The 15,112-nt window shown below is 31.7% G+C and overlaps 1 protein-coding gene across 2 annotated transcripts in view; it reads left to right on the forward strand.

The window, feature by feature from the left end:
- LOC139489517 (calcium-dependent protein kinase C-like) overlaps positions 1-15,112 on the forward strand; it is a 92,827-nt gene that overhangs the window by 25,737 nt on the left and 51,978 nt on the right. For both annotated transcript variants that reach the window (XM_071276004.1, XM_071276003.1), the window contains exon 4: positions 14,078-14,186. In XM_071276004.1, coding sequence (XP_071132105.1) covers positions 14,078-14,186 — 109 coding nt within the window. The remainder of the gene's footprint in view (positions 1-14,077; positions 14,187-15,112) is intronic.

Raw genomic sequence — 15,112 nt, forward strand, 5'->3', positions numbered from 1 at the left:
ATGTTATTATAAGTCTGTTCAACTTGCAAGAATACCCCTAAAGCGGACAAATATCCGACAAGCAGTTTATTCTTTAAATTGCTGTCATTGAATATCAAGAAAGAAAATAAATCCCGAAATTGATACTCAATAGTTTTCCTAGAAAATATTCACATCCCTTGGGGATTATTAGTGTACGTCCAGTTGCATATATTTTACATGAATGTTGGAACAATTGTGATGATGACAAATTTCGTCCTTTATTCGAGAACAATCTAATTGATATATAAATCTGTGAGTTTACTATGTTCTTAACTTCGATGAACCAAAGCAAGTTATAAATTGACCTGTATTTAAATCAAATTGTTTCTTTTTTTTCTTCTTCTTCTTTTGGTATACAATAGTCTATCGAATTCGTTGATTACATACTGTTGGCATACGTGGACTAGTCTATAATAATTTACAAAACTTTTACCACAATTTACACAAAATGTATGTTTCTTTCTTATGTTCAATGTATACATGTATACATATTTTAAATTGCGCTACTGACTATAGTTCCGTAACTTTCTACCCAGGCGTATGTATACACGAATCGTCGACAAGTGCGCACATTTTTTTTAATCAATAATTCTGGTACGGTACGTCTAAACACTGCTAAGGACTCCTTAGTGCACCCATTCTGGTATGTTCCAATCTGTCCTAAACTATTGACAATGAGTAAATATTACATTTTCCCAAATTAACCCTTGGAAAAATATGTAAATAGATTTGTATTTCTTCAATTTTTTTTTTTGTATTAATTTTTTTTTTATAGATAATATTCTTTACACCAGAAATGTTATTTATAAACAAGCGTATGAGTTCAGTAATGACTAGTATAAATATCACTTTCGGACACGCAAGACAAAAATGTATATTATACATGCACCTGATAGTTCAAAATGGAAAGTTATAAGTAACGGTCGTGTACACTGATCAATACCTACAGAAGTGAAACGATGCATGAACTTGCAAGCCAGCCGGACAGGAAATCGATTGAATACCTGGACGTGTCACCTTACACCCCTTCCAATACCTTTGGGAGTAATACCTTTAGCCATGCTGGTGATCAGATGAGGGAAGATCCGAATTTATTTAAATAAAGTTTATTACTTGAAAGAATTATGAACGAATTAGATTTTCGAAAACAATTTCCACGGAACACTTATTTATGATTTGAACTTTGACTTTTTAACTAATTACAATATTATCAGTTTAAAAATAACAGACTATATGGTTATTTAAAAATATAAGACCATTTTCCGTATCAAGTTATTCAGTCAGACAAAACAACCGTACGATTGACAAGATATCGACACGCAATTACGACTACATCGTTTACTGTAGTTTTGTTCCTTTGTGGTTTATAGACATATCGGGATTTTTCATCGGAGAAGGTGACAAGATGGCGGAGAGCAGAGAACTGATACTCAAAATTTAAAATCGATGGTGATCTCTTATTTAGCGGAATAAAACTTTAATATCTATAAATTTGAGCATTTTTATACAGAATGGACATAATATCAATTTTTGATTTTTTTGCGAAGTTTCCCTTTAATGTTCATATACTTCTGTCATAGAAGATTGTTTCTTATGTAGTTTGGAATAAGTATTGAATTAGTATGTCCACACTCGCACAGTGTGACAAGAAAAGTGCTTCTCTGTTTCAGTATGTCTTTTATACAGCATTCTTTTTACATGTTCACACTCTCACAGAACAACATAGATCAATTCTTTTCTGTTTTGATATCTATCTTTTATTCAGCAGCAATTCAGCATGTCCACTCTGATGGTACCACAAGTATCAATGCTTTACTGTATAATATATCTTATATTTAGCAGTGATTCTGGATGTCCACAATTACACAGGAAAACTGTTTGGTAATATCTACCTCTTTTTTTATTTAGCAGTGATACAGTTTTCACACACTCAAATAGTACCCCAAGTATATTGCTTCTCAGTTTTAAAATCTCTCTTTTATTCAGCAATGGTTTAATATGTCCACACTCAGAAGAAATAAAATAATAAATTTGTCCATTAGATTTAGCTTAAACTGTAAGAAATAGTTATCTTAGAGAAATTGCCAGCTAATTGGTAAATTTAAGACATTGACAGTCGTTTCTAGTAAGGATGTCATTGACATATCCCCTGGCCCGTCTTCTGTCAATGGCATAAACTAATGGAACCAAAAACAAAACACAACATTTTACAGAATGATTACTTGTATCTACTTTTAGATATTTATTTGATATCAATTTCATATAGGTTGTAAGTCTTTAGGTCTGCATATCTTTGATGGCAATGAAGGTCAATGAATGAATGGTCTCCAGAACCTACATTTGTATGTGCAAATATTGTAAGTTTTCGTTATCATCTGAAATTTGATGGAACTTCAAATTATAAGCAAATGGCATGTTATAAGGGGACATGATCTTAGATAGTTATGATGGTATATTTAAGAAGTAAATTACCTAATGGCGTCCATTTCTGCAGGAGGGTTAAAAATTTGCTTTGAAAGATCCAATTCAAAGTCAGGATCTATCAAAGTCATGGATTCTTTTCTCAGAGCTTAAATTGGCTTATCCTGTTGAAGAAGAAATGAAAACTTGTTTACATTCAAGGAAGTAGACTTGTGCATGGCTTTAGTTAAATGATCTTACTGTACTTGTGTATGGAATAATACCATTCACAGACATGCTCTTGAGATATGACATGGGTTTCACTTCAGACATGCTATTTAGATATGACAGGGGCTTCATTTAAGAGTGCATCATGATGTCTAGACACATTTGAATACATAACAGTATTGGACTATAAAACTTTGATTTAGAAGACGATAAATATTTAAATCTGATATAATTTTTATTTTTAACAAGATTATGTGTTAAATTATAAGACGCAGATACCACAAGTTTTACAAACTGAGATTTTTTTCGTCACAATGTGAAGTACAAGATGGATGAAATCATTAAAAATACCTGTGCGAATAGTTTTTAGAACAGAAGAACTAGCATATATCTTTATTATAGCTACTGAAATTAAGGTTATAAGTATGGTACTTTATAAAATGAGCTGAGTTGGATAGAAAGCAAACTTATTGGAAAGAGTTTGTAACATTAAAAACATTTTTATAAACCAAACAATCCCATTAAAATCAGATTTACTGTTTCACTCAATTACATGTGTTTGTCACTCATGTAAGATCCTCGGAAGACATCCCTTAAGGGATCATGTTCAGCATCCAATCAAATCTAACCCTACAAAAAGTTTTTTACTATACAAAAAATGTTATGTAAATAATCTGGGAATTCTGTGTCCAACTAGATAACTTTCCTGATGGGATTCAGATTTTATATCCGGACCTGATGTAAACATTCCTCAACTTTAAGCAAAACAGTAAAGCTTGATTGCTTTAGATAAGAAATCACTAGTCGTTAAAACATTCAATAATTAGAATTAAGGGACAAAATTTTGACCAATAAGCCTTTAACCCCGCAACATTATTTATGTATGTGCCTGTCCCAAGTCAGGAGCCTGCAATTCAGTGTTGTCATTTGTTTATGTGTTACATATTTGTTTTTCTTTTATTTTTTTATATAAATAAGGCCGTTAGTTTTCTCGTTTGAATTGTTTTACATTTTCTTATCGAGGCCTTTTATAGCTGACTATGAGGTATGGGCCTTGCTCATTGTTGAAGGCCGTACGGTGACCTATAGTTGTTAATGCCTGTGTCATTTTGGTCTCTTGTGGACAGTTGTCTCATTGGCAATCATACCACATCTTCTTTTTTTATATTGATTTGTATTAATAGAAAAAAAAATTGTAATCAATGTGCCAGTGTGTCAATCGGAATGATTGGTTAATTAAGAATTTGCATAAAAGGTCATTCCCACATGACCCTTTGTGGGAAATGTCTTCTTACAAAGCAACAAACAAATCTTATGGACCAAAGAGAAAATTCTGATTTTAATGAGATTGAAAAAAAAAAAAAAGTAATGTAAAAATTGTATAATCAATTATAAGGCTAAAACATGTATGTGTATATCAAAGTTCTATGGTTTACTTTTTTCTTCTTTCTGATCAAGTCTTAAACTCATAGAAGGTAAAACAAAACATTTTGAAATTAACAAAAATATCATCAATTATATACTTTTTTTGCACTCTGGAATTTCGTTAATTAAAATTTTATAGATGGCTTATTTGCTTCGAAAAATAACTGTGAAATTAGATTTTGATGGCAGTATTCTGAAATTAAATTTGCAGCAACTGTTAGTTGAATCAGAGTTATTGTACATAGCACTTGCAGTTTTTATAGTGAATTTTTAGATACAGTTCAAAACACCTTTGCTGTAACAGTCACTGACTGGGGATATAATATAAGGAGAGGCAGTTTCCAGCTTAATATTACTGGGTATTTACTTGTCTAAGCACACCAGCTTATTAATTGGGATTTACATGTCTAAGCACACTATTGTATAACCCCACTTGTCATTGAGCTTATTAGATATATTAGTTTTAAACGCAGTGTGAATTGAATTAGTTTAAGAAATAGTGGTTTCTAGTTATCTAATAGTATATATTTGTGTATCACCTGTTAATGCAGAACCTGTAAAAGTGGCTTTGTTTATCTATAATGTAGCTTATGCTCAGCAACCAGCATAGCTTTTGTATTACCTCTTTGCCATAGGTACCAGTCCATTATGGGATTATGTTTTGTTTTAGCTTCATCAGTGTTTACCTATTCAGATAGTTTTATTATCTTGAGAGCATGGGTACCAGTCCAGTATGGAATTTTTGTTCCATTTTGGTTGAAGTAAAAATTCTTCACCCATAGTATATCTATACATAGGTGTGTTATACCTATATAGTAGGGTTACCATGCAGTCCAGTATAGTATTTAGGTTGCCATATGGTCTATGCAGCACAACATTTTAATCTACTTGTGGCATTCTTTATATTACATAAATTGTAGTAATTTAAGAAAGGATTTATGTTGCTTTGTGTCTCAACAGCATGTTATTTGAATTTTGTATTACTGCTGTTAGGACAGGTACCGGTCGAGTGTCAGATTAAATTTTGTATTACTGCTGTTGGGACAGGTACCGGTCGAGTGTCAGATTAAATTTTGTATTACTGCTGTTGGGACAGGTACCGGTCGAGTGTCAGATTAAATTTTGTATTACTGCTGTTGGGACAGGTACCGGTCGAGTGTCAGATTAAATTTTGTATTACTGCTGTTGGGACAGGTACCGGTCGAGTGTCAGATATAATTTTGTATTACTGCTGTTGGGACAGGTACTGGTCGAGTGTCAGATTAAATTTTGTATTACTGCTGTTGGGACAGGTACCGGTCGAGTGTCAGATTAAATTTTGTATTACTGCTGTTAGGACAGGTACCGGTCGAGTGTCAGATTAAATTTTGTATTACTGCTGTTAGGACAGGTACCAGTCGAGTGTCAGATTAAATTTTGTATTACTGCTGTTAGGACACTGGTACTGGTCGAGTGTCAGATTAAATTTTGTATTACTGCTGTTAGGACAGGTACCGGTCCAGTGTCAGATTAAATTTTGTATTACTGCTGTTAGGACAGGTACCGGTCCTTAGGTTTAAAAAAATCTATTATTGTTGAAATTGACCATTATTTCTAAGATAGCATTGCCATTTTTGTTATAGATAGTGCAAATGTCCTAAGCCTTAATGGCTTACTATAAATAAACTGCATCAATTTTGCAATAATTATAGTATGGAACTTATCCTAGGTCAATGTCTGCTTATACAAATCAGTACATTACCCCCAAGCTATGAATATCAGTTAAGCCAAGGACTTGTATATGGTGATATCATTTGTAGTCATAGGCCAGCATTGATATGTACCTGTATTGATTGCTGCACAAATGTATTACCTTCCTGCTATGGGGCTTTCCTTTCTGCACTGACGAAAGAATCGGCTTCTAAATGTAAATATTTAAATCTATCCGCTGGTTTCCTGTATATGGATAAGACTGAGTGCTGTTAATTAAGTCATAGGAATTTTTAGAACCATTGCTGTATATAGATTAACCAAATTAAGACAGCTATTTCAGCACTAGGACATTCAATTAAACAAAGTTTCAGTAAGATAACAGCTGAAGGGATAAATCTTTCTCCACAGTGGAAAATCAATGTAAACTGGGGAATAGGTTAACTCAACTGTGTGGTTAATCATCCAAAACTTCTAATTATACTTCTATCATGGGTTTTTTAACAAATAAACTTTTTGATTTTTATATGTCTTTTGATTTTCAGATGGAAAAAAAATTTGTATAGATTTCATTAAAGGGTTACTTTAGGTCCAACAGTCTAGAATTCTATAATCACAAACAAGAAATAGCATCTTGATCAAAATTTAGATTTTTTTTATGGTTTTCAATTTTAACAGTGTTCAACTGGAAAGTAACTTTAATTACTTATCAAAGGTACCAGGCTTATAATTTGATGCGCCAGACGCACGTTTTGTCTACGGTACATAAGACTCATCAGTCCCACTCAGATGATGAGATCAAAATAATTAAAAAGCTGAACAAGAATAAAGTTGAAGAGTATTTTGGACCAAAAATTCTGAAAAGTTGTGCCAATAGTTTTAATTTTTGTTTGTTATTGCAGTTAGCAGGTATCTTTTCAACATCAATCTGCCTAACCTCCATAGAATTTTATGAAACTTGGACTTAAACTTCTTCACGCGTAAGAGATAGCAACACACAACTTTGAAATTTTTATTTGATTCCTAGCAAACTGATTCAAATAAATATCCTGTGTCCAAGCTAAATTTGCTTACAAAGATCCAAAAAACCCTCTCTTTACTTTTCTGTTTTATAGAATTTTTGGAATCCACTGGTTTTGTTGGTTTAATGCACACCTTCAAAATTTTAAAGCTGAAATTTCATTGGTTGATATTATAACCTCAAGAACAAAGAGTAAAACAGAAAGTTGTGACAATTGCTTGGTTATTAAGCAAAGACACAGAATCTGCTCTAAATCAGATTGAATTCCTATACATAGCGGAGTTTATTGTATGAATTTAGACTTCTAAAACTTTGTACTAATTTACCATTGCTCACTAAATAAACCTGATAACTGTCACAATGGATATATTGTATGTTGTGTTATATTACAATACCATTGAAAACTAATTATCGGTAAAGGCATATATATCTATAGTCTTTCTACCAATGATAATCAATTAGAAGTTTTTTTGGTAAGGAAATATCTTGGTAGCAATAAAAATTACTCTGAAATTAAAATTGCATTAATATTTACATAAATCAATTAAAAGTAATATAGTTATTGATTTGTATATGGATTAGAACATTAAGAGAACAGTAATCAGTGATACCGAGGTGTAAATATCTTATCATTAGATGCTATTTTATTGTTTGATTTATAGCAAGGTGTATCAGAGATTTTACATGCAAAAAAATATAAATATGATGTTAAGTGCATTATTTACAGAAATGTTACTTGATTTACAGTTGTCATTACCAAGTGATTAAGCAGTAAATTGATGGAAATCTATTGATTTATGCTGTGTTATATCATGGAAGAAATATAATACTTCTATGGTTATATATACATTGCTATCGATTAGATTTAAATGCAATACATTTCTATTTCTTTTTCATTTCCATGTTGAAATTTTTACCTCAAAAGGCAAATGTAAAAATTTTAACATTTTCCATCAACAATTCTTGTTATTGCCATTCAATTATATTTTAAGTCTATTCCTCTAAATATAGACTTAATTTTATTATCTGGCTATATTTAGTATTGAGTTGACATGCTTAAATTGAAATGCTGATTTCCCCCGACTTAAATTCACTTAATGTACTTTTACTGATTTATACTAAGACCCTTAAAGTTAAAATTCACGATTCTCTTCCCATCTCTTGGTAAACATTATCTTCTTTGCTTCAAGTGAACAACACATCATACTTATAGATAGTAAGACTTGTAAGGATTGAGTTCATTAACTCATGAAACAAGGAATGGTTCTTTTATTGCTGTTCTTTATTTCCTAAAATATAGCAAAAGTGCAAGTCAAATTCAAAAAGTCTATTATAACTGACAAAATTAAACTTTATACTCTATCAATCAACCTAATGAACAGAATATTATTGTCATATTCCTAAGTCCCGAATTGGTACAGGAATTTTGGAAGAAAATTCATGGACTGAACTGAACCTGTATTTATAGGTAGCTAAACCTCCCTCTTGTATGACAGTTGTTTACAGTTCATTTATACTGACAAAAAGTGAGTGGAGTTAAAACATTGTGTGCCTTGTATCAAGCCTGTCTATCTAAACCATGTGTTGTTTGTCTGTTTGTAAGTCTGTTCTGCATTTAGGAACAGCCTGATGGTCCTGTGTTAGGTTAGTCTTGCCTTCAGTGCAGCTATTACAAAGCAGGGTTCATTTAAGAAATTTCAAACTTTGCAATTAAATATTTTATACTGTCTTTTTTCCTCATAAACATCACAAAAAAGAATGTACGGGAAGAGTCATATAATGATGAACTGGTTCATGAATTTTAAAAAGTAGAATTCTTCATTTTTTTTCAAAATTATGTCAGGTTTATAGAGGGATGGACATAAGAGAACCCTGAATCGGACCTCTCTTAAAAAAACAGTCTTATACGTTTACTTTTATGCTCTGTGCAAGTTTTCATGCAATATCTTCTGTGCTTCTAAGTGGTTTACAGTATAACTAAAAAAAAAATTGTGCAATACATTTTGGATAATTTTCTGCACATTTTACAAAATTGAATATGATTATATGTTCATGGCTTAATTTGACAGAACTTAATTTTAGAAATGTTAACAGGGTCAGTGAACTAAATTCCAACATTTATTGCGAACCCAATTGTACCTTTCCATAGATTCACCTCCATTTAAACTTTAGGCAGTTCTATTATTCCATTGAACAAATACAATAGGTATTGTTCTCTGTGTAGTTTATTCACTCAGACCTTTAAATTTCAGTAAGAGAAATCTATCACTCATTGATTAATCTACCTGAGTAAAAAGTATATCTGCTAAATAGATAGAAATAACAGGTCTACCATTAGGAATGAATGTGATTTTGTGTATATTCAATTTAAATGATTTTTTTTCTCGATCTGTTCAAAAAACCACTAATTTAATCATAAAATGGTTCATTTTTAAAAACATAAGTACTGTTTCTATCGAAAAATTTCTAAATATACCTCAGGGAGACATGGTTTTCATACCACAATATTGTTTATCAAACACATCAAATATGCTTTAAAGGCATTATAAAACATTGTCAACAATATTATGATATATTAAACATATGTACTGACTCCTACATATGGCATTTGTATACCCTTGAGAGTGCTATAAATATCTAAATTGTCTGTATCAGAATTAGAAAATTAAAACATATCACCTTTAAAGAAGATTTAAAGCAATTAGAAAACCTGTTTGAGTTTTCTGAATCATTAGTATTAGTGCAAATATACCATAACTCTCCACAAAGAATCTAAAATTATATCTGATCTTTAAACACTTCCACTTGACATTTAAGAAGTAAGTGCTATGGAATGAAATTATTTTACCACAGCATCTTATTTACTTCATCAACAAAATGTTGAAATTCAATAAAATATGACTTGTAATAAAACATTTAAATGAAGTCATCCATGGACTTTTATTATGCCTTTTTAATACTGATAATAACTTCTGCTGAACCCAAAATGCAATGATGATGATGCTTGATGAATGTTTTATGTCCAGTGTCAAATTAAATACATATTTAAAGACGAAATAAAATTGAGAATGGAAATGGGGAATGTGCCAAAGAGACAACAACCCACCATAGAAAAAAACAACAGCAGAAGATCACCAACAGGTCTTCAATGTAGCGAGAAATTCCCGCACCTGGAGGCGTCCTTCAGCTGGCCCCTAAACAAATATATACTAGTTCAGTGATAATGAACACCATACTAATTTCCAGATTGTACACAAGAAACTAAAATTAAAAAAATACAAGACTGTCAAAGGCCAGAGGCTCCTGACTTGGGACAGGCGTAAAAATGCGGCGGGGTTAGACATGTTTGTGAGATCTTGACCCTCCCCCTATACCTCTAGCCAATGTAGAAAAGTAAACGTATAACAATACTCACATTAAAATTCAGTTCAAGAGAAGTCTGAGTCTGATGTCAGAAGACGTAACAAAAGAAAATAAATAAAATGACAATAATACATAAATAACAACAGACTACTAGCAGTTAACTGACATGCCAGCTTCAGACCTCAATTAAACTGACTGAAAGATTATGATTTCATCATATGAACATCAGGCACAATCCTTCCCGTTAGGGGTTTAGTATCATACCATCATAACATATATGAGAAGAACATAACCCGTGTCATGCCAACAACTGGTTTTTGAATAAATGTGTTTAGTTCCGATGCAAAGACCCTATAAGTGAATCAATATTAACGCCAAAATATGCAATCTTTAATGACCTGACAACAGTATCGTAACTATATCCCTTCTTAATAAGTCTATTCAAAGGTTTTGTTAGTTTTTGAGGTGAATACTGACACCTTTGTGCTTTATAAAGAATATTACCATAAAAGATTGGATGTGAAATACCTTAATGTATAAGATGTCTGCATGTTGAGCTATATTTACGAATGATGTCCTTATACTGATGATAAAATTTAGTAAATGTTTTGACTAGTTTGTGATATCGAAAACCCTGGTGTGATAATTTTTCAGTAATACATAAATTTCTCTCGTTAAAATCTAAAACATTGTTACATACATGAGCGAATCGTACAAGTTGAGATAAATAAACACCGTAAGATGGTGACAAGGGAACGTCACCATCTAAAAACGGATAATTAACAATAGGAAATGAAAACATGTTTTCAAATGTGATCAGAATATGGTGTGTTGGAAGAATTTTCTTCTGAAAGAAAGCCATGTTCTTCACAAAAAAGTTCAGATTATAAAAAGTTAGCTATAACTTAGTGGGTAGAGGTAGAGTGTGAATAAAACAATACCAAATGATTTATTAGGACATGTGTTGGTCTAGTCATTATTTTTCTTATATGAATCAATTATATTTATTGATATGCTCTGTGTGGTTGATATTTAGGTTCAACTTACAAATCAATCATGTGTGCCATCTGATGTCAGACATTCGGATGACCATTGACGGTACACACGTAACAACTGACTTCTGTCATTAGACCCAGAGGAAATTTCCCAAAAAACTTTTCACCATAGCAGTTTTCTTTTTATTGAATGTTAGGTTTTATTTGTATTAAATACATGTGACCTCAGATGGAGTAATTATAATGATATTTTAAATTTGCATCTGCTGCATTATGTCCCATGTATGTATTTACTCTGTCTGTCAAGAGTTTACTCGAACTACGAGTTGCTGCAGAATTAAGATGCAGGACTTGAGCATTATTCAGTGGTTACATTACCAAACATGCATCAATATTTTCACCCCCTTCCCAGATCAGCATAAAATATGTCGTTTAAAAATAAGAAGACGTGGTATGATGGCCATTGAGACAATTATCCACTTGCCTTCAATTATGAGCAAAACCCATACCATATAGCAGGCTTGATTAAACAATTTAAACAAATTAGCTATTGGGCTGTCATTGATGTACAAAATGTTCAAAACAATAAACGAAAAAACAAATTTGATATGCAGCAAGAAGTATACTATTACCTTATAACAGACTGTCAGGTTCAACTGAAAAAGGCTCAGAAATAACCTCAATTAAAGAGGGATTTGTTTTGTTTGGAAGAAAGCTATATAACAGAAAGATTGTAATATGGATAGCATACATACTAAAATTCTTTTGAAATGGTAGCTATAGTTGTATTTTTTGTTTTTTAAGTATTGAAGACCACTTTAAAACTACTGTTAAAAGATCAAAGGAAATTAAAAGTGCACATCATTGTTACAGAAAATATATATTAAGCCCAACTTTTTACCTGTCTGTAAGTTTGTGATCATTGAGTTTAGGTAGGATAAAAGCTTTTCTCACCAGACTTTTTACCTGTCTGTAAGTAATGCGGTTTGTGATCATTGAGTTTAGGTAGGATAAAAGCTTTTCTCATGGCATCCCTTGAGAAACCACTATATTGATTTTACAGCAGTGTAGCACAAAGAAAATGTTTTTTCTTCTTCTAATCAAATTCCAAAGGACCTGTAAAATTAATCTTTCTTTTCTCAGCTGCCTGTTTAATTACAAAAAGATTATATTTTTTATTTGTGAAGTGTGATCATGTCCTGTCTGGCTGTCCATCCTGAATGATCAGTCAAACACAAATTATTAGTCTCCCAAATGATCGGTCAAACACAAATTATTCTCCTGAATGATTGGTCAAAAGCAAATTATTTCTCTATCAAACTTTTTCCTTTTCTCTAATAATGGATCAATAAAAGAAACTGTATAGTCTAAACAAGTCAATGGTTGTATTTTTTAACAAGAGAATAATATTTTAAAATTAATTTTAGTTTTAATTTCCTTTAAGTGGACTAAAGTAAAATAAGAACCAGGATAACACAGTGTTATTAACTTCTAGCATACAATTCCCCTCAAAAGAGTTTTTGGAGCTGTCTTGAACATTCATTGAGGTGTTAGCTTTGATTAGTGTTACTGTGATTTTGTTGGAAGGAGATATTCACAAAAAAACAATTGTCAAGTTTGAACATTTACATGCTTACAAAATTACACATTATTTCAGGAAAAATTGTCTGAATTTTCAGAAAATTACAAATGACATATCTATATAACTGTATGCAGTCAATGCTTCCTTGTATTATACTACTTCAGATTTAGTACATCTAGTACATAAATTTTCCTGTTGTTGGTTTTTTTATCGATTTATAAGCATTTATCTACCACACATTAACTTCATGATCTTAAAGTTCCCTTCCTATACCAGTTTTACAAGAACAAGGTGATCAGATATCTGTCCTAACGGACATTGTTTTATGTGTTTCATTCCACAATAGATGTCTGTATGTTTCATTAGAGACTAGAAAACAGAAAATATATATATGACATCTAGTAGTAAACATAGTAAAGAACTCAGATATGTTGCAATGTGTTTCTTAATGTGATGAGAAGCAGTAAAAACTGGCTGGGTGTTACTTCTGATAAATATTCAAGTTGATGTGTCCATGAGAGATTTGAGGGTAGTGATTCAATGAGCAATATTGGTATCAAATATAGTCTGGAGTTGGTATAGAAGCTATGTCGAGATAAAAAAAGTTTGATAATTGAATAAATCACCATATGTATATACCATGGAGAATTTTGATGGCAGACATCATGCAAATTAATCCTATTGTGGTTATTGTTACTCAATATTTCCCAGTTTTCTGAATCAAATTGAATTAATCAAGACAGTTTTATTAATTTTACCAACCAATTCAACGGCTTTAGAAAGTTTGTACATGCTAATATAGTGATAGAACCTTCTTTTTCTGTTAATTAATATTTAGAAAATTGCAAAAGAAAAAATATTATTAGTTAATAAGCATCTTCCTTACTTTGCTAATCAAGAAGGTCATGGAGTTTGAAAAACAAATTGCCTTAAATTAAGAGAAAACTAATTGCTTTTTATGTTAAAGAAATGAAAATAGATATAAATGAAAGAAGACATGGTCGTGTGAAGAGAGTGAACAAAATTATTTTTTTTATAGAAATTTGAATCTTCGCTGGCACCAACCAGGTGATTTAAATATAGGTTGAACAATATGTTGTATAAATCAAACGTCCAGTCACAAGATTAACCATACAACCAAGAAAATAATCTGTTAAATCACTGCTACAATCGAGTATATGAGCAATAGTGAATTGATAAACAAAGCCAAAATTTCCCCAATCACTTACCTACTGAAAGTGGGAGACAATGACATTTTTTATAAAACTAATTTTTATTTACAATTTCAGGAAAAAATGTAGATTCTGTAACAATTTGGTATTTGTACTTAACATTGTTTTCTTATTATTGCAGGCAACAAATTTACACCGATTTAAAGTACACAGCTATGGCAGTCCAACATTTTGTGATCATTGTGGTTCATTGTTATATGGCCTTCTACACCAGGGACTTAAATGCGAAGGTATGTATCCTGATCATATTACAGCAATCAGTTTGTTCATGAATATTGTTGAGATATTATGGAACAGTATGCCTGATTTAATACATTTGTAACATTAATGCACAAAAAAAAAGCATGAGTTACAGGAGCCTGTAATTCAGTGGTTGTCGTTGTTCGCTGTCTTTCATATTCTTTGTTTGTTATTTCGGTGCTTTCTGCATAGATTAAGCCGGGGGTTTTGTTACATTCATTTTGTCATACATTTTTAGTTACTCAAATCAGCAAATGTCATTTGAATAATACTTTCCATACACCTTGAGCAACAGTAATACCCCTGCTCCAAGGAGGGAGTATACTGGTTTAGTTCTACATTTGCCTGTCTGTCACATAAGGAAACTTTGTTGCATTTTTCTCAGAAGTTACAAGCATTCAGACCTTTTTTGATAATTATTGCAAGGTATACATATCTGTCAGACGGGGTTCACCTTACAATGACATCATTTTATGGGTTTAATCCTATTTACTAGGTCAGTTTCTCATATTACGTAAGTAATAGGTGAACTACATTATAACTTAATTTAGTAACCTGATAAAATCATTGTACTAAGGTATAAATGTCCTTTTGACAAGATTGTCTAGGTTGAACTTGTAAATACAGCTGCTTTACAAATCATGCCTCTTTCTGGGAGATATTTAATATTCATATATACATTTTTGTATTTTGTTTTGTTTACCTACTGATTCCCAGATATAATCTATAATACCAGAATTTTACCAGTATGAATATAGTTGGATAGTGGTCAAATTGAATTATCAGGAAGACTCTAGGCTAAGAGGGGGATTGTTGAACTGAATTATCAGGAAGACTCTAGGCTAAGAGGGGAATTATCGGGAAGACTCTAGGCTAAGAGGGGAATTATCAGGAAGACTCTAGGCTAAGAGGGGAA

This window comes from Mytilus edulis, chromosome 9, assembly GCF_963676685.1.
Source record: "Mytilus edulis chromosome 9, xbMytEdul2.2, whole genome shotgun sequence".
Lineage (NCBI taxonomy): Eukaryota > Metazoa > Mollusca > Bivalvia > Mytilida > Mytilidae > Mytilus > Mytilus edulis.